The sequence below is a fragment of the Calidris pugnax genome, unplaced genomic scaffold, assembly GCF_001431845.1.
Source record: "Calidris pugnax isolate Ruff unplaced genomic scaffold, ASM143184v1 scaffold95, whole genome shotgun sequence".
NCBI classification, from domain to species: Eukaryota; Metazoa; Chordata; class Aves; order Charadriiformes; family Scolopacidae; genus Calidris; species Calidris pugnax.
In genome coordinates, this window is record NW_015090885.1 from 6,579,825 (window position 1) to 6,599,599 (window position 19,775).

The following is a 19,775-nucleotide window of genomic DNA, read 5'->3' on the forward strand; positions in this document are numbered from 1 at the left end:
CTTGCCATGTATATGGTCTCTCACTGTCATTTTTTTCAGAGGCAACAGGAGGAGCAATTTCTGACTTGCCCATACAACAGCCAGGAGGAAAAGATAATGTAATAAAAGTTAGTATTTAGGAGCTCTCTGAGCTGGAAGTCATCTGACAGCATGTAGGCTACTAGACTGTATCTAGATCTTGTCAGCTGCCAATTACAAATGCATCTAACTTCTTGCTTTATCTTATACCATTAGTATGCATGGTTGTTCCAAACAAGATACTTTATTGGTCATCTGTGAATTTTTTTCTACGTATTTTTATTTATATATATGCATGTATAATATATACAAAGAACACATTTAACATTCTTAAAAATCAGCTTGCTTTGCTCTGTATAAAATGTTTTCTATACTGGACAATGCTGTAAGCTGTGACACTTGCATAACACTGGGAACAAGACCACTCTTCCCTGATGACTTGCAGTTGGTGAGCTTGAAATCTTCTGTGGATCTGGGGATACAGCAGCAACTCTGTTCTCCGAATAGACCTGACTTGCTTCTTTTTTCAGAAAGTGGGAAGTCTAGAAGACTGGTTATTTCTGGATGATTGGGTGAAACAGTTTTTCTGTTTCACATGCATCTTTCTGCTATGAAGTTATGTATTAGTACCAATCGTACATTAAGCACTTCTTTCCAGGGAGGCAAGGATATTCTCTCCAAGATCTTGAAGGCAGAGCCATTCGCTTTCATTTTATTATTCCAAAAAAACCTTTTTGCAATAAGAAAGAGGGATTGACTTCTTTTTTTACAGTGGTGTCTGTGCCTCAGCAAATCCTCAAGATGGCATTGGCCTCCTGCTTATTTCTTCATTCGTCTTCAAATTCGTTCTCTGCTGTCTGGTTCCTTGTAGGCTTCTCATCGGAGCGTTCCCTTCTATCTTCTTTTTCCCTAAAACATTGTTCAGGAGTAGAGTTGTTAATTAAAACCAGTTTGAAATTTTGCAAAGAGATTTTGTGTTAAAATGGCTTTAGACTGCTCTAAGCTGACCTGGAGGTGTACCAAGCTGAACTCCATAAATTAAATCTTGCTGGTGATGCAAGAGGTGCGTGAGCTACTTGTTTTTTCCATAACGTGTATGTAGAGAAAGGGTGACTGGTGTATCTTTACTCATTCCACTTTTCTTCCAATGGTCTGTTTCCATTGTGAGAATAAACAAAAGGTTTCTGTCTTGGAGTGGTAATTCTGAATACAGAGCCTAATGGTGATTTAGGCTAGCAAGGACAGAAACATCTCTAGGGTCTCAGAGAAATGAGAAACAGTCTGGGCTTTGCTTAACCAAGTAGCTGCATGTGCTTGACTGACTTGGGCTTGCTAATGCATTTCCAAGATTCGAATGTTTGGGTTCTACCCCAGAAACTACAAAGGTGTCTGCTAATGCTGGGCATATTCCATGAAAAGAGATGGGAGCCACTAGGGTAGAAACTGAAAGGATAAAGCAGTGCACACTTTCCTTGCTTTCTTTTTTTCTCTGCTTTCCATCCATATATTGATGCTGGAGAGAGAAGGTGAACCCTTCCTAGGTTCCATTCGCTTTTCTAGAGAAAGGTACTTACGTCATCTCGTAGTCTGGCTCCTTGTCTGCCCGACAGCAGCAGCAATAGGCTATAATACCAATAACTATAATTGCAGCAACAGCTCCACCAATGATGCCAGCGTAAAGAGCTATGTTCATGGATGCTATAACAGGAAGAAGAGAATTAGCCCTTTGCGGTGAGAATGATACCAAATGCAATCAACACAATCACTGGACTTCAAATCCCACCACCAGATGTCAGATCTCACTACCTACTCTGGATGTTGGGTCCAGACTGAGTGGAAACCACATTTATTTGACTACAGCAACTGGAATTAATTCTGTACTGGGTAGCTGATTAAGTCTCCAGGAGCAATTAGTTAGACAATGACAGGGAGGAGCCCCTGGATATGAACAACTGCTGTATTTTGTTGGTACATTTAGTTTCAGACTTTGGGGGCTCAGGCCTATCTCACTCTATGCATTCTTTTGTCATCTGTGAACTAACCCTATGAGTTAGTGAGTGGTCTATTAGTATGTAAATCAATGCAGAGAATCTGTGTTAAAGGTTAAAAAAAAGTGTGATTTTTTTTTTTTTTTGAGAGAAGGAATTTTATGCTTCTGTCTGCATTGTCTCCATTAATCCTCTGACACCTAGCTAGGCTACTTCCTCTGGTACTACTCCCATAAGCAACCTCCTCTCTTACGTGGCACGACGCTGACTGTCATGTTGCATGATTCCTTTCCCACAATGTTCGTCGAAGTGCAGATGTAAAAGCCAGAGGTGTCTGCCGAGATGTTCTTCAGAGTTATTTGTTCCCCTGGAGTGAAACACAAATCCAGTCAAAAAAAGAAAAGAACTCTAGCAGGGAAGGAAGTGGGGACAGCAGCTCTTCCAATTCCAGCCCCGGGTAGTGGGAGTGATGAGGGGTTATTAAAGCTGATGGATTGCTCTGTCTTGCCCAGGAGCTGCCATGCTAGACCTTAGGTTTTAGTGTGATTCGTGGGAGGATAAACGGAAGTGTGCTGTCTTGATTACAGGGAACATTCCTTTTAGAAAGAAAATTGTAGGTGGAGGGTAAAGAAGTATGTGTGCTTAGTGAAAGCTTTTTTGCATTAGATTTTGCTGAGAAATAGAAGATGGCCCAAACTGGCATCTGACTTTGAGGACTGGCCATCTGATGACTTAACTTGTGAAACAACAAAAAGGTCTGCAGCCCTCCAGCTCTTGGGATTTCAGATCTGAATTATTTAGCAGTGGGGGAAATAGTTTTCTAGTCTGGGAGAGGCTACACAGGTTGTGAAAATAAATGAAGGAAAAGAAATACAGTAACATGGGATTGCTATGATTCCGGTAGTTTTCTGTCCAGCCTCACAGAGCTCAGAACCATGTGTTGAAGCTTAGCTCCGTCTGCTCAAGCAGTCAGTTTTTATTTGTTACACCTCCACATGATGTGTGGTCCGTGATTTTTGCTTGTGATCTGCTGATAAAGGTCTAGATTCCTGCTCTAAATACAAAAGGCTTTGAATACTTCTCAGTGACTTTCCTGTTTTATTTTCCCTGTGATCTCACTCTTTCCAGCCTATTCCTGGGAATGAAATTCTGCTTAGTGTCTGCTGGCACCTAGTGCCAGAAAGTGAAAGAACATGCAAACCAGTAAATAACAGACTGCATGCTTGCTTGGATTTTTGGTTTGGTTTGGTTTTTTTGTCTCTAGATACTGTCCGTGCTTACTTCTGGTGGTCTGGGGTTTTTTTTTGGTGTGATGTTTATAGCTCTCAGTCTATAACCAAACTGCAAATACTTCCATGTTAAATCAAAAGTAATTGACTGGCGAGACAAATTGGGAAAAATGCCAGTCAGATGCTATCATTTTTGAAGTGGCTCCTGAGGGGACCCTGCACACTCTGCAGCACTGGGACTTGCTTAGCACAGAAAGAAGTTGCCTGTAGTGACAGTACATGCCGGTGTGTTCAGTGCTGTGCGTGATGCGTTGGCACTGCTTAGTGGCCAGTCAAATGAATAAGGTTTGTGTCCCTGGTGATATTTTCATCTTTGCATAATTTATGCAAGAATCGGCTCGTGAGTGTTGAATATCCTGTCGAGTGTGATCATGTTTAGTTAACATCCATAGCGATGCTACAATAAGTTAAATCAGGAAGGGTAGGTTCAGATACTCAAGTCTATCTGGAGCTAAACATACCAGGAGGAAACAAAGTTGTTGAAAGGAATAATGAATCCCCTGTCACTACTGCACTTCAAAGAGTATTAAACCCTTATTTCTGCGTGAATTGTTCTACCAAAGGTCCTGTCATGGAAATTCAGTTCCTTTTTTTCCAGATTCTGACTTTAAATGAAAGCAAATAAAATATTGGGGTTTATGTCACGGTCCTAAAGAACGAGAAGCCTCTCTTATGCTCAAAGCAGGAATGGTGTAACCTTTTCTCATACCACCTTCCTCTAGGTGAGGAGTCATCTCCGGAAGGAGAGTAGCTTCCAGAGCCTACTTTTGTTTGCCTTTACTCCTGGTCATTGTCAAGCAAGCTGGGATATAAAGACACAACAATTAGAAATCTTGATGTTACTCCTTGTGTTATGCCCCCCCCCGCCCTTTAAGCCCAGCAATTGAGAAGTAATTATTTCTGGCTGCTTCGAGAGTGAGCCAGCTTTCTTGGCAGGTGAGAGCTGAAGTGAAAATCTGACTGACCATTGTTACTTAGGTAACAGTCCTTTTCCCCCTGCTGTGAATGCGTCTTGTATGAAAAGGACAACTTTTCAAAATCCTGGACAGAGAACTTCCTAGAAAAAGCCTTAAATGTGTTTTTGTATTTCAAGATCTTTCCAACGCTGATCTATAGAGAGCTCAAAGACTTGATGTCTTTGAATTTGTCATACCTTCTGTTGTTTGTAGTACACGGGGCTCGTTTTGTACATTGAAGCTTTGCCAGCTATATTTGGGCTTTGGGGAGCCCTCGTGAGAAATGCAGGTCAGATTGATTGTGTGTCCATATTCTGGTGTCCCCAAAATCTGGCATTCTGGCTTGGATGGTGCAACTGAAGGGAGAAAAAAGGAAGGCATTTCATTAAACAGAAGTATTTATTTGTTTGTTTCAGCCCATCTTCTGCACCTGTGGTTTTTATTCCTTCTAAACTGAGGCTAGCCTTGCACCTACCATCTTCTCTCAGGAACTGGAGTGAACTCATCTACAATTTGTTTCTCCCTTCTTGGCACTGGTCAGCCAAGAAGGAATTGTGAGATGCTTTTTAGGATATGTCTAATAGTGTTGGGTGGCTCATCCTTTGATGACTGGAGTGTGACAAGCCACAGGGGGAATGAAAATCACCCTGCAACGATGCAAGGGTTATTAGGAAAGTGAACTATACAACTCTAAAGACAATTTTCTGCAGTCAGATATCTAAGGGAGTTGGGTGCTTTAAGCCTTCCAACCTGCTTCCATAGTAGTAGAAAAAGATCAAAGGTGGAATTGTAGATGATGACTTCCTGGGAAAGTTTTTTTCAGTTAGAAAATCTGTTGACTAAAACAATGTGGATATGGGAGGCAGGACAGTATTTTATCTAATGGATTTGGTGTTGCCTTCACCGTGCTTACCGAGGACGAAAAGAGCCAAGGTTGCAGACTGTCTGGGGGGGTCATTCCGTAGACGAACGCTGCATGCATATGTCCCATTGTCTTCCATGGTCACTGCATTGATGGTGATACTGATGTCCCCTTTGGTTACATCACCACTAAACTGGATACGGTTTTCATAGCCATTGCCATACTGTGTAAGTCCATCAAAATACCTAGTGACAGCATCATCCTGATAGAGAGGGAGGGAAAGTGATCAATCCTAGTTTCTTCTTTGTGAGCCTACAACCTAACTCAATGGATTAGCCTACTCTTAAGAGCAGCTTGGAAAAGAGTGCCTTAAATTTCCCCAGTTTACCAAAAAGCCAAGAAAAACACAGACATTCAAAAGGTCTGGGTTTCTGTCTGGAATCCCCTTCTCCCCACCTTATCTGAAGTCAGAGACAACTGTTCTTTTTTTTTTGCTGGGGCTTATTCACCTTTCCTCTCCGTGACAGGACACCATGAGATTTGTATGAGATCCATATGTCAATCAAATTCCCCTACAATTACAGAAACTCGCTTGCTTACTTCCAGCAAGGATCTTCAGAGAAGAAACATGTGGCAGTTACTGCAAGGAGATCTCCAAAGGCTGCTGCCCCTCACACTAATTCCCAAGAAGTCAAGGAGAACTTTGGAGGTCTTCAAATACTCCATATGAAAGTAGGAGACATCAAGAATCTCTCTGTGAACTATTATCATCAACTTAATGCTTCTTATATAGCATCAAAGATACGTGCATATATAAATACATATTTATAATACATACACTTAGAAAGATACATTTTTATAAAGTATCTGAGTATTTCATGTATTTTAATAATGTAAACCCACAGTACATACGGTGATTTATCCTTAGTAGACAGTTGCAAGACCAAGAGAGAGGAAATAAAAGGTTTGGGTCTGGCCTAGTATCATGCAAGCAGATTTGGGATAAATTGCATCTAGAATCAGAGTTTCTGTTTGCATAGTTCTGAGATTAAAGAAAGTCTTAAAGGAATCTCTTTCTTCCAACACACATTCCTACCCACGGTCTTGCTTCCTTCTATCTTCCCACCCCCTCCTTGGATGCCCTATTGTATGTTTCTTTATGCAACTTGATTTACCGCACTATTTAATCTCCTCCAGACAACAAGGTCTCCGTCGTGAATAGAAGCCTGTGTTTTAAAATTACAGCGGAGAGTAACGTTGCTCCCTCGTGCCACCTGTATTTCCTTGGCAGGTACCTCCACAGTGAGGGCATGAGCAGTCACCAGAACTAGGAAGAGAATAAATTCTGCAGTCAGCAAAGTTAATGACATCTGGATTCCATGTTTTGTCTCTTTGGCTTTCTTACATGCCACAACAACCCTACATCCCCTCTGTCATCTCTGACATTCCCCACTGAGCCAGAGGTGACGTATACTGGGGCTGATTGACTACAGGAAGCTGCTGCACAGGATGGCTAAGAGCTTTTCTCACTTTCCTCTTCTTTACCTGGACGTACATTGCCATGGGGTTTATAAAGATGTTTTATTTTTTCTTCTGAGCCCTCTTTCAGTATGACTGACATCCTTTGACAGTTCTAAATGTACAGAGGGAGACAGATAAACAGATAATACAAGTGCATCAGCAGTCTTAAGGATTCAGGCTAAACTAACAAATTGATATTGTCAAATTTCAGGGATGAGGAAAACTGTCAAATAACTTGCCTCAATCCAAATCCATACAGAAGTGACATTTTATGCTAGGGAATCAAAACCTGTTCATGTAATGCCCTGAAAAGAGAAAAACCTAGAAGAGCAAAGAGAGCTTGAAAGAAATGAGAAGAATAGCTACTAGTTTTTAAAAACGAGTAGGGTAGTAGTCACCTTTCTCCAAGGACTGTAGCTCCTGCCAGTGGAGCACAGGAATAGCTGAGAGTTTAAGAATGCCAAAATCCCTCTGTGCCCTGGTGAAGCATGCAGAGCGCAGGTAGGTGTTTTATGTACATTGTATTCTATTTGACTTGATGCTTAATTCATAATACCTGAGCATTAGCTAGTGGCAGTTTCAGTTATTCTCAGAGCTGGACTGGAGGTTTACCTCTGCCCTGCCATAGATGACCTTCGTGCCTGAGGGAACCTATGTTTACAAACACCTGCTTTTTTCCCTCTAGTTTGTGGGGATTTTTTTGGTTGGTGTTTTTTTTTTTTTAGTTTTTTATGACACCAAACTGAATAACTGAAAAAATCAAAGCCTGAAACTGATTAGAGAGAGTGCAGGGAGGCGGGAAAGGGAGCGCTGCTCAGAGGCACTCCTATGGCAAAGAGGAACATGGTCCTGTAAGGAGGAAAGTGGAGGAGAGCAGAGATCTACACTCTCCCCAGGATAGGCACGCTGTATGTGGTGGTGAAGGTTTGCTTTTGGAAGAACCAGGCTCAGTGAGTGTTCCCTGAGGAGGATTTGACTGAAAATTGCTGTCTAGCAAGCTTTGGGTCCTCATTCTGCCTTATGTCTGTCCAGATTAGATCTATAAGGAAGTGTAATGCATAAGGGAGAGAGCAAAGGGCGTCTAGATTCCACTTTGAGTTGCAAGTGATTGTGAATACCTGCCTTTTTTAGATAGGGAAAGAAAGATAGACACATACATCAGGTCACTAAGAGTTAACCATTGGCAAGTTGAGTACTACCAGATCCTTGACTGTAGCAGCAGTGAACAATAGTGTCCCCTAGAAAATAACAGCATAGGGATCCAAAAGGTTTTGGTTTCACTGAGCTAGGAACCTGCTGGTAGCAATTCAGGTGTCTGCACGGGGTAAGGTGGGACAGTTGGCATGGAGACCTGCTCCCCCCTGGGAGAGGTAAAAGCTTGTGTTGCACCTTCCTGGAGCCAGTCTGTCCTTAGAAATGGCCTGTATTTCCAGAACTGCTGCATCTTCCCTCTCCTGAAAGGAGTTTGATGGGAATTTTCACAGCTGCCCAACCTTTCCCTGCTCTGCACCCCTCCTTCCTTGCTGCCCTTCCACAGCTGTCTTCAGAATCAGCCTCAGATGTTTTCAACAGGAGCGCAAAGACAGCCTTCTGCGCTTGTTAGCATCCTGGTAAGAAAAGGTGACTGAGTCACCAGCGCAGGAGGCTTCTAGCTGAAGTTCTGGTCGTTCTGCATTCCATGTCCCATAACTGAGTTGTTCTGCGGTCTGGCACAGTAAATTAATCAAGTGTGCATTTTAGTCCCTTCCCCTGTGACATGGCGGTAGTGGTTTCTGTTCTCTTGGGGGTTAATTCATTTACAGCTGCTGACAGCTATGAGAAAGACACCATCAGGGCAAAGTATTTCTAGCATGATTTTATTGCAGCCACTCCCAGGTTTTCCCTGCTCTGGAGCACTCAGTGCAAGGGCCATGTTTGTGTAGCCCCAAGGCTGACTGTTTTCTGACTGTTTTCCGTAATGCCCTCTATATTGGGATACATCAATGAAAGCTTTCTCATTGCCTGTCGTGACTGGATAGGGACACTTTTCTGCGTCACCATCTGTACTAGGAGATGGAGAAAAACCCATTTCCTCATCCTTTTGTCGCAGAGTCGGGGAACCAAACACCATGTATAAGAGAAACAGCCCGTACGTAACAAGCTAGATTTGCTTATTTATCTGTTGCTGTCTCCCTAATGCCCAGATTCTTCTGATGCTTTTCTGGTTTCCAGCCACAACATCTCTTTCTGGCTCCTACTTCTCCCTTGTTAGGGCTCCTTCTGGTTTTCAGGGAAGCTGCACAGTTCATTCTGGGATGCTGTTTACTCGTGCCCATTTCCTCCTTCCCCCTTCTCACGACATTTCACTCTTCATCAAGTCACCAAGAGCCAGCTAGTCACAGTCAGCGTGTCTGGAAATTGGGGGTTATTCTTCAGGGGTTGGATTGTGGGGTTTTTTTGAGAGAGAAAACAGAATCTATTCAAAGTACGGCTGAAAGGAGGGGATGGACAATTCTGAAAGTTCAGAAGAGAGGATGAATAGCCTATATAGTACTAGAAGGATGTGTCACCTAGATTTAAGCCTTCGAATTACTTTTTTGTGTGTTATCAATTAGTATGTTTATAACATTTTGAGAAATTGAGAAAGGCTTTGTCTCCATCTGCTCAACTTAAACATTTGTACTTGTACAAAGGAAGAGGAAAATCAAAGTGACATGTCTACTTTCACATTCCTTACTGAGTAAGTGTTAATCAAAACAGAATGAAAGGCAGTTAATAGAGCTGGAAACAATTAGAAGAATATTTTGCTTGCTGAAAAAATTGAGATTCAGATCAAGCAAAATTGTTATTGCTGATTTGTCTTGGTAGATTTGGCTAGTGAGAAAAGTAGGAAAAGCGGAAATGTTTTACTTCACTTTTACAAGGAAATGCTCTGACTTTTGATTTCTCAATTCTTTATCTCAGAATTTAGCTGAAATTTAATACCAAAGTAGGAAAGGAAAAACCTCTTAAATGTAAAATTTGCAGCAAAAGTAAATATTTTGTTTGATTCAGAATGACCATTTGGGGCTTTTTCTCCAGCAAGAAGTTCACAGTACCAGTTACTCACACAACTGCAGTGAAAAGCTGTACAGCAGAAGTCAGCCTGTACCAAGAACCTGGTGCAGCTCATTCAGGAATTGGCTCTGGAATCCCAGCACTGCACTGCCATGTGCTGGGCAGTTTCTCCACTCCAGTGCAATGCAGGAATCTACTATAACTTCTCCAAAAATTTTTCAGAGGCCAGTATTTTAAAACTCAAATTATTACCATTTGAGTCCTACCTGAACAGGTGAGAAGAGCTTCACCCACCATATACATTTCTACTCTGAAAAGTTTCCCACCTATAATTCAGATAGCACAAATGGTAAGAATAATGCAAAAGGAGAAAGAATACCAGTGGTGTTACACAATTTACATAATGATCATGAAATTATAACCTGAGTCACATTTGTTGCATATGGAGCACATCCACTTTTTCTAATTATGTTAAACTGTGGATTTCTTTCTTGTGGGTCTTATTGTTGAAGTGAGGTTTTCAGGATTTTTGATTAAAAAACCCAACCAATTTCCACGTGCATAGCTTTATCTAAAACCTGGAAGAAGCTGTAGGAGTATTGGTATGAGGAACCGAGAGACGTCAAAAAGCAGTGGAACTGAGAGTACAAGGTCTGCAAGGAAGGATGAGAAAGGGCAGGTCTGTGATGAAGGCCAAGGGCAAGCTGGCTGATTTAGATACGTTAGTAGGGATCGTTGTGCATCGCCCTGACATGAATGATGTATTGAGATCACAAGTTGTATTTGAGTTTGTATGAACAGTAGGATTTAGACTTATGGAAACGTACACTACATGCAGATTTACATACAAAACCCAAGGACTTTTCCACTTCCAGATGAGGAAGTTCCATCTTCAGAGATAAACATTGTATTTAATGGACGCCATTAAAACTGTTTTTAAAAAAACATTTTACAGCCTCATGAAGAATAGCATTCTTTTCCTGTTCCTAACACTGTCTTGTGGCTTTAGGAGATGCCTGTGAGTCTAGACATTCAGCACAGTGATGGTAAACATACCTGCCTGATCGTAAACATGAAGGAACATTTACTAAACAAAAAAGAAACACACAAAGCCCATTGGAATACTTGAACTTTGTAGTGCCATTCCCTTCTACCCAACCCTTGAGGACATAACCAAATTAGTACTCACTTGCACCAAAAATGAACAACCAAAGGCTTTTCGTTGCCGTCCTCCTCATCTCTCCTTTGTTTCACCTCAGGGTACTCTTCCTTGTAATCTCTAGGTGGTTGGGTGAGTATATCCTTCTAGCTGAAGGGCTGCTTCACGGTAGCATCACAGGTTCACTTCCTCAGTCGCTCTTAAAGTGCTGCTCCTCTGGTCTGCCACTCCCCTCCCAGCCAGAATGACAAGCCAGATCACCAGTAGGCTTTGACATCGCTCGCTGCTCTCTGCCTAGCAGCAGAGAGGACTTCTGAACGCCCTCCCCAGTGGTGAACTTTCTTCCTCAATTAAACTGCCTTTCCCAGTTTCTCCTAACATGCAGGTACACAAAGCAAGGCAAGAGTCACACCACCAAAGGGTGGAGTGACTGGGAGTGTACAATACAGCAATTGAAGTCATATATGCGATGACATGTAACTAGGGGACAATAAGCCTCATTAATCTGAAGTATTTATTAAGGGAGCATAGGGCCAGAGCTAAAAAAATACTGAAGCATTTCACAAGGCAGGCTGCTGCCCACATCCAGGACTTGAGGAACTGCGAAGTGTAACCCCACTTACTTTAAATACCTCTAAGAATATGTAAGTTACGAGAATTTGATGACTAATGGGTTATCTAAATACAAGTGACTTGTGTCTCAGACAGGTTCTCATGCCTACTGTTCAACTGTCCCAGTGTGTGTGGCCTGCTCAACAGCCGTATGCGCCAAAGGTACTTTCTACCTTTCCAATGAAAAAGGCTGTTAGATAAACCCATCAATGGCTTATAGCACGCTAGCTGTGTACCCATCGAGGCACACACAGTGAAGGTCCAGCCACTGCGCACGTATTCTGGCTGGGCACTTGGAAAGCACAAATAACCGCTACTATAATTGAGTGACGAATAAAAGGAGGACTGGTGGCAGCTCAGTCAAATACCTGACATTACATTTAATTGAGTGCAGCTGGCTAGTGTCCTTTAAACTCTTCGCTGCCAACAGGCAGCAAGGGATGTCTCCATCTGGGATAGTCATCTATGCTCTATTTCTAGCCATTAGAGAGACAAGTCACTTTTAGGGTGTGAGTGATCATTTCAGGCATTTTAGATGGGGACTTCATGTCTTTAGACCTCATTTTCAGATGAAAATAATCATACCAACAATGCAGTGATAATACTGATGAACTCTTTTGACTGTTGAAGGAGGATACCTCAAAAGTGGGTGTCTACACCAGAGATACCTTTGTTTACTTCAGTAAAGTGGATCTTGATGTTGTGCTGACCCCATGGTAAACTGCCAAAAGCCATGCTAAAGACTGCCTTGTTGTCTATATGGCTGTTCAAAATATCCACAAGACAATGAAACGTATGAGTAATTGGAAATACAATCCCTCTGATAGAAAGGACAATTTATACTTTGTGCTTGATTCATGACCTCACTTCTCTTCAAACAGTTAGCACAGAGCAAGTTAAAGCACGTAAGAGTACAGAAACGGTAGTCTTTGGCAATCTTCCAAATGAGGACAGCCAGTAGAAAAATCCGTCCTGCTGTATACATCTCTGATAGGCTGCAGGCATTAGGAGATGGCAAGGTCCCTGCAAAGAGAGGAGACTTTTTTTTCCAAAACCAGCTTGCTAACCTCTAAATGCTAACTACAAATTACTTAAGATGTAAACAAAACTGGAGCAAGGTCAGTAGTCTCCTTTCTCTTCTTTGGAGCCCATAAGGATGAGTTTTTTAAGTTTTTACTTCCTCTAAAGATTTAAGAACTTCGTGACTTTATAGAGATACGTAGGGTCTTTGCTCTAGCTTCCACAGTTTTGGTTTTGCTCCCAGTTAATATTTTAACTGAATTTGATGAACAGGAATAGTGACAGAAATGCCATCTGCCCATACCTCCTCTGTCAATTCTCAGTTCTCTATATAACAGCTATGAGTATTCACCGAAAGAACTTGGTTACAGTCCCTGACAGATACTGTACCAACCTGCTAAGCTTGCCATTAAACTCTTCACAGAAATAAGACTTTCACTATCATTTATACAACCTCTCCTCCCTCTCCCCAATAATTTCAAAACCCACTTGACTGATTTCAGCTATATTTGTCAGACGGATAGTAATCTTAAAGATTGAAAGTTCCGTTCAGTCTCATAAAAATCAGCAATCCTAATCAGTTAGAATAAGAGAGCAATCTAAATTAGTGGTAGCTCTTAGGCATTAAGCATTGTCTTCCACTCTAAGAATCTGTGGTTGCTCAACCAATGCACGTTAACTATGGTCTGTCTCACCTCTTGCACAGCCAGGCAGATAGGGAAATACTGTATGGTGAGTAGTCACGGGGGGCAAGAGCTGATGGCTCCGTGAGGGATATTTATCATGCTGGGATGCTTGGACTGCAGGACTGGCGTCCATTGGAAACCAGGCTTGTTAATCCCACTGCTTATGGAAATACATGGGGTTTGGTCTGTTTGCTTGACTTCAGCAACTGACAAGTAAAAAACCCACAACAGAGAAAACTTGCAGGGTTCAGCTGAAAACAATCCCTATAACAATATTTCCTCAATTACCTAAAGCAGGTCTGAGCTTAGTAACCTTACTGTCTAAAAGATGGTATGTAGATTAAGCACTGCATGTTAATCCTAAGACAAATGCACTATTTTCACATAAATTTAACTGTAGAAGTAACAAGAAGCGTCCTCTCCAAGCATATTGGCATGCGTCTACTTCCCCTGCGCTGGGGAGGAGGGACAGGCACTGGATCTCGCCTCACAGTCCATAGCTTGGACAGGCTGCCTTATCTGGTGTCCGAGCAGAAATACTGGTGTGGAAATGATTCCCTGTGGGAACGGTGTTACCCTGCCTCTCTCAGCCACTCAGTTGCATTACAAGTAAATAAGCTGGCGCTGAGATTGGTAATATCCTGTTGTTTTGGAGACTTAGCTAACTAAGACTGGTCTCCTAGGTATCATAGAGAGCATATGCTTCAACACCCGATACTTACATAAATCTCATTTAGATGTTCTTTATTTATTGCTTGTGTTAGTTATTTAGGCCTAGATTGGAAAAAGGTATTTAGGGACTTATATCCTGTCACTTTTCCTGGACAGTTCTCGTTGAGGGGCTCAGGAGCTGTTGATAAATGCAGGAGGCAAATGTACAGTTTACCTACAAGAAGTCGGTACAGCTGCCCAAACAGAAAGACTGGGACAGCTGGCAATTTTAAGAGATTTTAATTTCGTTTCTAGGTTGACTTTCTTTCACTGTCTAGTGTGAGCTGCCAAAACTTACAGGCATTGGCACCACAGCTAAAAGAACTGCCAAAGCTTTGCCATTGCCCTACTTAGGCTAACGCAGGCTGTGTCTTAGCATAGGCTGACACACATTGACTTCTTCATCACTCACCCATGGGCACTGCAAACCCTCCAAGTCTTATTTTTGCTGATGGCTGCAGCTGTGGGGAATCTTTTTGCTGATATATAGGATTTTTCGGGGATATTATTAGTTTATTTAAATGAAACTGCCATTGGCATGACATCTTTAATACGAAACTAGGGTGGGTTCATTGTCTTGCCAAAAATACATACTCTGACAAGGCTCACCTATAAAAGCCAATGAGGATTAATGCATAGGTAGCATAGTGCTAACACTATAAATGATAGTAGCTCCTGTTAAGTTAAGCCAGAGAAACAGGAACCTTCCATCAAGATCCCATCTTTCCTACCTAGGAGGACAGCACCTGGCCATGTTCAGTTTGGGTTCATCTATGAATGGATCTATTAATCACCGATGACAGATGCCCAACCACTTACAGCTTGTTTCTTTTTGCTATGTTTGCATGTGCATACATTTGTTAGCAAAGATTTCTAGCTTCCTTGCCTCTGTGGTCATCTTAATGCAACTTGTAACAAGCCGTGAGGAAGAGCCACCAGGCTGCCTGTTGTCTGTGTGCTCTCCACAAGTCTGCAACATATGGGATCCTCTCTGCATCTCTGCAGGTGAACGGTTGAACAGTTGCAGTGGGCATGGTAGGGCTTTCAGGTCTTTTCAGCAGGGGCCATCATCCCCTGCTGCAGTTTTATCCTAAAGATTCATGAACAGGATTTTCAGATGCAGCTCAGTGACTTTAAAGCAGCAGGTTTTATTGGGTGTCAATGGTATGCATGCTCCCACAGCATTTAAGTCATCTGAAAACTCTGTTCTCCAATAATAAGGGAGTCCATAGGCAAATGTCTTTAGATCACTTCCTGCCTCAATTAGCAGTAATTAACAAGAACACATGTGGCACTGCATTGCAGAAGTGGCTTAAAATTGCATTGCCCAGAGGAGGCAGCTGTAGGTTCAACACAATTCATCTTCTTTTGGTACATGAAACCGTTAGGATTTCTTCAGACCTGTAATCAGTAATCCATTTTATCCCTTGATATGGCACCTGAGATTCAATATAGCACTTTCTCTTGTTCCTGCTTGCTCACCCCAGTAACTGTATTAACGCAAGTCTAGGCTATGAGCACACAAAGACTTGAGGGCCTGTTTCACGGCTCTTCTCTGCCATGATCCCTACAGATGTGGCCCCACTCCCGGATGGGGATGCAGCACTCAAGTAAGGAGGAACAGAGGGTATGCAGGCCCTGCCCAGAATGATGCAGCAGCAAAGCTATGAGAGAGGTCAGTTCTCTTTTCCGTTTCCTTTCTTGTTTGCTTTTTTGTTTGTAAAAGGAATTAACAGTGGGATGTCACTGCATGACTCAGAACTGGAGCCTGTATGAGCCTGTACTCAGTACAGGTAAATAGCACTTAGGCTTTCATCTGGTTCTGCCTTGGACCAGCCTGGCTCGCGAGCTTTGCTGGGGAGTCAAGAGATGGGAACTGGAGGTTTCCTCATTGAAAAGGCATCAGAGCAAACATAGTTCACCGCAGTCCTAGCTCTTCCAAGAACAAAAATCAGCTAATCACATAATCGTAGAACCGCAGAATTGTTTGGGTCAGAAGGGATCTTTAAAGATCACCTAATCCAACCTCCCTGCCATAAGTAGGGACATTTTTCACTAGATCGGGTTGCTCAAGACCTCATCCAACCTGACTTTGAACACTTCAATGATGGGGCATCCACAATTTCTCTGGACAACCTGTTCCAGTGTCTCGCCACCCTCATAGTAAAGAATTTCTTCCTTATATCTAATCGAAATCTGCCCTCTTAGTTTAAAATCACCGCTCCTTGTCCTGTCACTACAGGCCCTAGTAAAAAGTCTCCCTCCATCTTTCTTTTAAGATCCTCTTTAAGTACTGAAAGGCCACAATAAGGTCTCCCTAGAACCTTTTCTTCTCCAGGCTGAACAACCCCAACTCTCTCTTCCTTTTCATAGGAAAAGTGCTCTTGCCCTCTGATCATTTTGGTGGCCCTCCTCTAGACCCAGTCTAACCGGTCCATGTCTTGTGCTAGGGACTCCAGAGCTGGTAGCAGTACTTCAGGTGGGGTCTCACAAGAGCAGAGTAGAAAGGCAGAATGACCTCCCTTGATCTGTTGGCCACACTTCTGATGCAGCCCAGGATAGTGTTGGCTTTCTGGGCTGCAAGTGCACATTGCTGGCTCATATCCAGTTTTTCATCCACCAGTACCCTCAGGTGCTTCTCTGCAGGGCTGCTCTAAATCCATTCATCCCCCAGCCTGTACTGATACTGGGGACTGCCCTGATCCACGTGTAGGACCTTGCACTTGGCCTTGTTCCTTTTCATAGGAAAAGTGCTCTTGCCCTCTGATCATTTTGGTGGCCCTCCTCTAGACCCAGTCTAACCGGTCCATGTCTTGTGCTAGGGACTCCAGAGCTGGTAGCAGTACTTCAGGTGGGGTCTCACAAGAGCAGAGTAGAAAGGCAGAATGACCTCCCTTGATCTGTTGGCCACACTTCTGATGCAGCCCAGGATAGTGTTGGCTTTCTGGGCTGCAAGTGCACATTGCTGGCTCATATCCAGTTTTTCATCCACCAGTACCCTCAGGTGCTTCTCTGCAGGGCTGCTCTAAATCCATTCATCCCCCAGCCTGTACTGATACTGGGGACTGCCCTGATCCACGTGTAGGACCTTGCACTTGGCCTTGTTGAACCTTACAAGGTTCACATGGGCCTACTCCTCAAGCCTGTCAGTGTTCTTCTAGATGGCATCCCTTCCCTGTACCAGATCAACTGCACCACTCAGCTTGGTGTCATCTGCAAAATTTCTAAGGGTGCACTCAGTCTCACTGTCTATGTCATTAATAAAGCTATTGAACAGTACTGGTCCAAATATGGAACCCTGAGTGACACAACTTGTTGGTGATCTCCATTTGGACGCTGAGCCCTTGACTGTAACTGGATGCAGCCATCCTGCTAATTCCTTCTCCATCGAATACTCCATCCATTAAATCCATTTCTCTCTAATTTAGAGGTAAGAATGTTGAGGGGAACCACATCAAAGACCTTACAGAAGTCTAGGTAGTTGACAGGTAGCTTGCTTCTAGTAAGCTTGGAGTGGCTGATTCTGCACTGCGTTTCCCAAGGACATCAGAGGTCATACCAGCATTTCACCTTGTGCCTGGTGGGGTCCCACTTGACCGGAGACTCTGTGCAGGTGGAGGTCTAACCTCACTGGCTCTGGGCTCTTCTCTGGGCTCCTCCTGCAGCTGGGACACATTGGAGGACCCAGCCCACAGCGGGGAAGGAGTTAAGTGCTTGACCAGCTGCCATCTATGAGGCACTGAATTCCTTCCCCGTGCAATCCAGCAGCCAGTGTCAGGACAACGCTATATTTAGAAAGCTGATAAAGGTTTGGTGCTGACAGTTGTCCTGCCCCTCGATGAAGAAGCCGCAGAGCGAGTGAGAGGGGGCAGCTGGTTTCTCTCCCCCCAGCACTGTTCCCTGCTGGGACTCCTGCCCTCTTCACTGGACTCCTTCGCCATTCCTCCGTCAGGGACCCGGTTGGAGTTGTCCAGGCACAGGGTAAGTGCCCTTTCCTCACCCCCCTGCCTTCCCACCCCCCGCCCCAGCCGTTCCTCAGCCCGGTGGTGGCACGCTGCTGCAGTTGTCCTGCCTGAGGCTGGCTGCTGGGGCCCTTGGAGCCACCACCGCCTGTCCTGGAACGGCAAGGCAGGAGTCGCCCTGGCCAGAGCTGGGGAAGCACCAGCTGCTGTGTTATTGTGCTCCTAATGGAGCCATGGCTCCCTCGCTCTCCTGCGCCCACGGCAGGCTCCCCACAAAGGATTACAAGGGCAAAGCCCCAAAGCCTAGAGGGCCTTTGGCCTTGAGCTTTAGGAGCGTTTGGTTTTGGGGAGGCGAGGTCTCATGTTTCTTGCCCCCGAAGCTCCTTCCAGTCCGGCCCTGGCTGTGTACGGCTCCTTCCAGCCTCCACGCAGGGGCTGACCCGGCCAGGGGGGGGATAGAGTTTCTGCCTCCACCACCCCTTCCTGCCTGGCCTTCCCGCATGCTTACTCACAGGCAAGAAAGGCATCGGCGCTCGCTGGGCAGCAGCCAGGGAGCTGCACGAGGCCTGGGGAACGGCAGGCACCCGAGGAGGAGACATGGCAGCCGGCAGGGTTGTGGGAGCCGGAGGTGGGAGCCCCCACTGCTGTACCCCCCTCCTCTGCCCCCGCTGCCTCCACAGCCGGGGGGATGGCCTCCCACCCCAACCTCTCTAATGGCCCTCCCTCCTGCCGTGCTCCCCTTGTAGCGGATCCTCCCGCAGCTGCCATGGCCAGCGGCAGAGATTCAGATGGTGAGCAGGTGGTGCCCGATGAGGAAGACGAGGGACCGGACGTGAAGGCCGTGCAGGCCCACTATCTCCGCAGCCCCTCACCCAGCCGGTGAGTACGCTTGCCGCGGGTGCTGCCATGGCACCCCTGGTAGCACGTGGTGGATCAGCTTCCCTTCCCTCCTCTTCCACCAGCTCCTCTCCGCACAGGCACTTGGATCAAACCTGGAGCCCAGGGCTTCCCTCCCTTCCCTGAGGCAGGGTTTGGCATGCCAGCAGGGAGAGAGACCACAGAGCCAGGACCCCTGTGCTAATTAATTCATCCCACTGCATGTATGTGCACATGGAGGGGGGATAAATTGCAGAAAGCGTTACTCTCGGGTAGTATCATTGCTCTTCCCTGTCTCATCCTCTCATATCCACCCCCATGCTGAAAACTCTGATCCAGATTTCAACTCTTTCCAAATTCAACTCCATCATTCTGTCCATTATAAAGACCAATGGAATTTTTTAAGTTGATATTAGCCTTTCCCAGTCCCAGAAAGGTTGAGAGTCTTTGGATTTGGGTTTGGTTCAGAGCCATCTTTAGCTACAGGTTTCAGGCACTGAACAGGAGGTTGTCGCAGCACAAGCAGAAATTGAGTTACCTCAAGCAAAGCAAGCATGATTAGATGTGTTTTCTCCTAATACAAGGTAAAATACATCCCTTTGTACTCTTTTCTGAAAGCTAAATGCTCTGCAGGGCTTTCTGTACACTTTAAGGTGCTTTAACTGAAGGCAGGGAGTAAGGATCGAGTTTGAAAAGAACCTACCCCAATGGCCCTCAACACCTAGGAGGTTATGAAATGTTTCCCATTAACTGTGGGGCACTGCAGAAAAATGAAGATGAAATGCTTATTTCATTTAACTACATACGTTTTAAAATTCTTTAGAAAGTTTGCTGAGCTCACATAAAGTAAAATTATGTATTGAACTTGGTAAATTACTCTCCTGCTGCTCATTAGTCACTCAAAATGAACAGAAGCACCTCTCTGGTTTATCCCTTCCCTCTCCCTCTCCCTCTCCCTCTCCCTCTCCCTCTCCCTCTTCCTTTCCCTCTCCCCTCCGCGGGGATGCTCCCCCCTCCGTAAGGACTCTCTCCCCCCCGTGGGGATGCCCGCGGTTGCCGGGGGCGGCGCGGCGCGGGAG

The 19,775-nt window shown here is 44.5% G+C and overlaps 2 protein-coding genes across 3 annotated transcripts in view; one reads left to right on the top strand and one right to left on the bottom strand.

The window, feature by feature from the left end:
* Positions 1-276: 276 nt before the first annotated feature.
* Positions 277-11,017, bottom strand: GPA33 (glycoprotein A33 (transmembrane)). Of its 2 annotated transcripts, XM_014947135.1 has the most exons (8): positions 10,860-10,997; positions 10,093-10,258; positions 6,289-6,440; positions 5,165-5,375; positions 4,449-4,607; positions 2,260-2,373; positions 1,593-1,716; positions 277-927 (listed from the first exon to the last, which is right to left on the bottom strand). In XM_014947135.1, the coding sequence occupies exons 2-8, from the start codon at positions 10,121-10,123 to the stop codon at positions 846-848; spliced, it is 873 nt and encodes a 290-aa protein (XP_014802621.1). In that variant the 5' UTR covers positions 10,124-10,258; positions 10,860-10,997; the 3' UTR covers positions 277-845. The 2 variants fall into 2 exon arrangements, with proteins under 2 accessions (XP_014802621.1, XP_014802620.1); XM_014947134.1 differs by lacking the exon at positions 10,093-10,258 and having other exon boundaries at positions 10,860-11,017.
* A 6,684-nt stretch (positions 11,018-17,701) lies between these two features.
* Positions 17,702-19,775, top strand: part of DUSP27 (dual specificity phosphatase 27 (putative)) — a 12,333-nt gene continuing 10,259 nt past the window's right edge. Inside the window, exons 1-2 of the mRNA XM_014947442.1 lie at positions 17,702-17,839; positions 18,567-18,699. Coding sequence (XP_014802928.1) covers positions 18,587-18,699 — 113 coding nt within the window. The 5' untranslated portion in view covers positions 17,702-17,839; positions 18,567-18,586. The remainder of the gene's footprint in view (positions 17,840-18,566; positions 18,700-19,775) is intronic.

Bases quoted from the DNA above. Each gene is read 5' to 3' on its own strand.
- GPA33 (XM_014947134.1), bottom strand. From the start codon at position 10,908: ATGAGGAGGACGGCAACGAAAAGCCTTTGGTTGTTCATTTTTGGTGCA. The intron at 5,376-6,288 runs GTAAATCAAGTT...CCTCTCTATCAG, and splicing joins GGAGGAGATTAAATAGTGCG to GATGATGCTGTCACTAGGTA. The intron at 2,374-4,448 runs GTATGACAAATT...GTTTCACTCCAG, and splicing joins TGTACTACAAACAACAGAAG to GGGAACAAATAACTCTGAAG.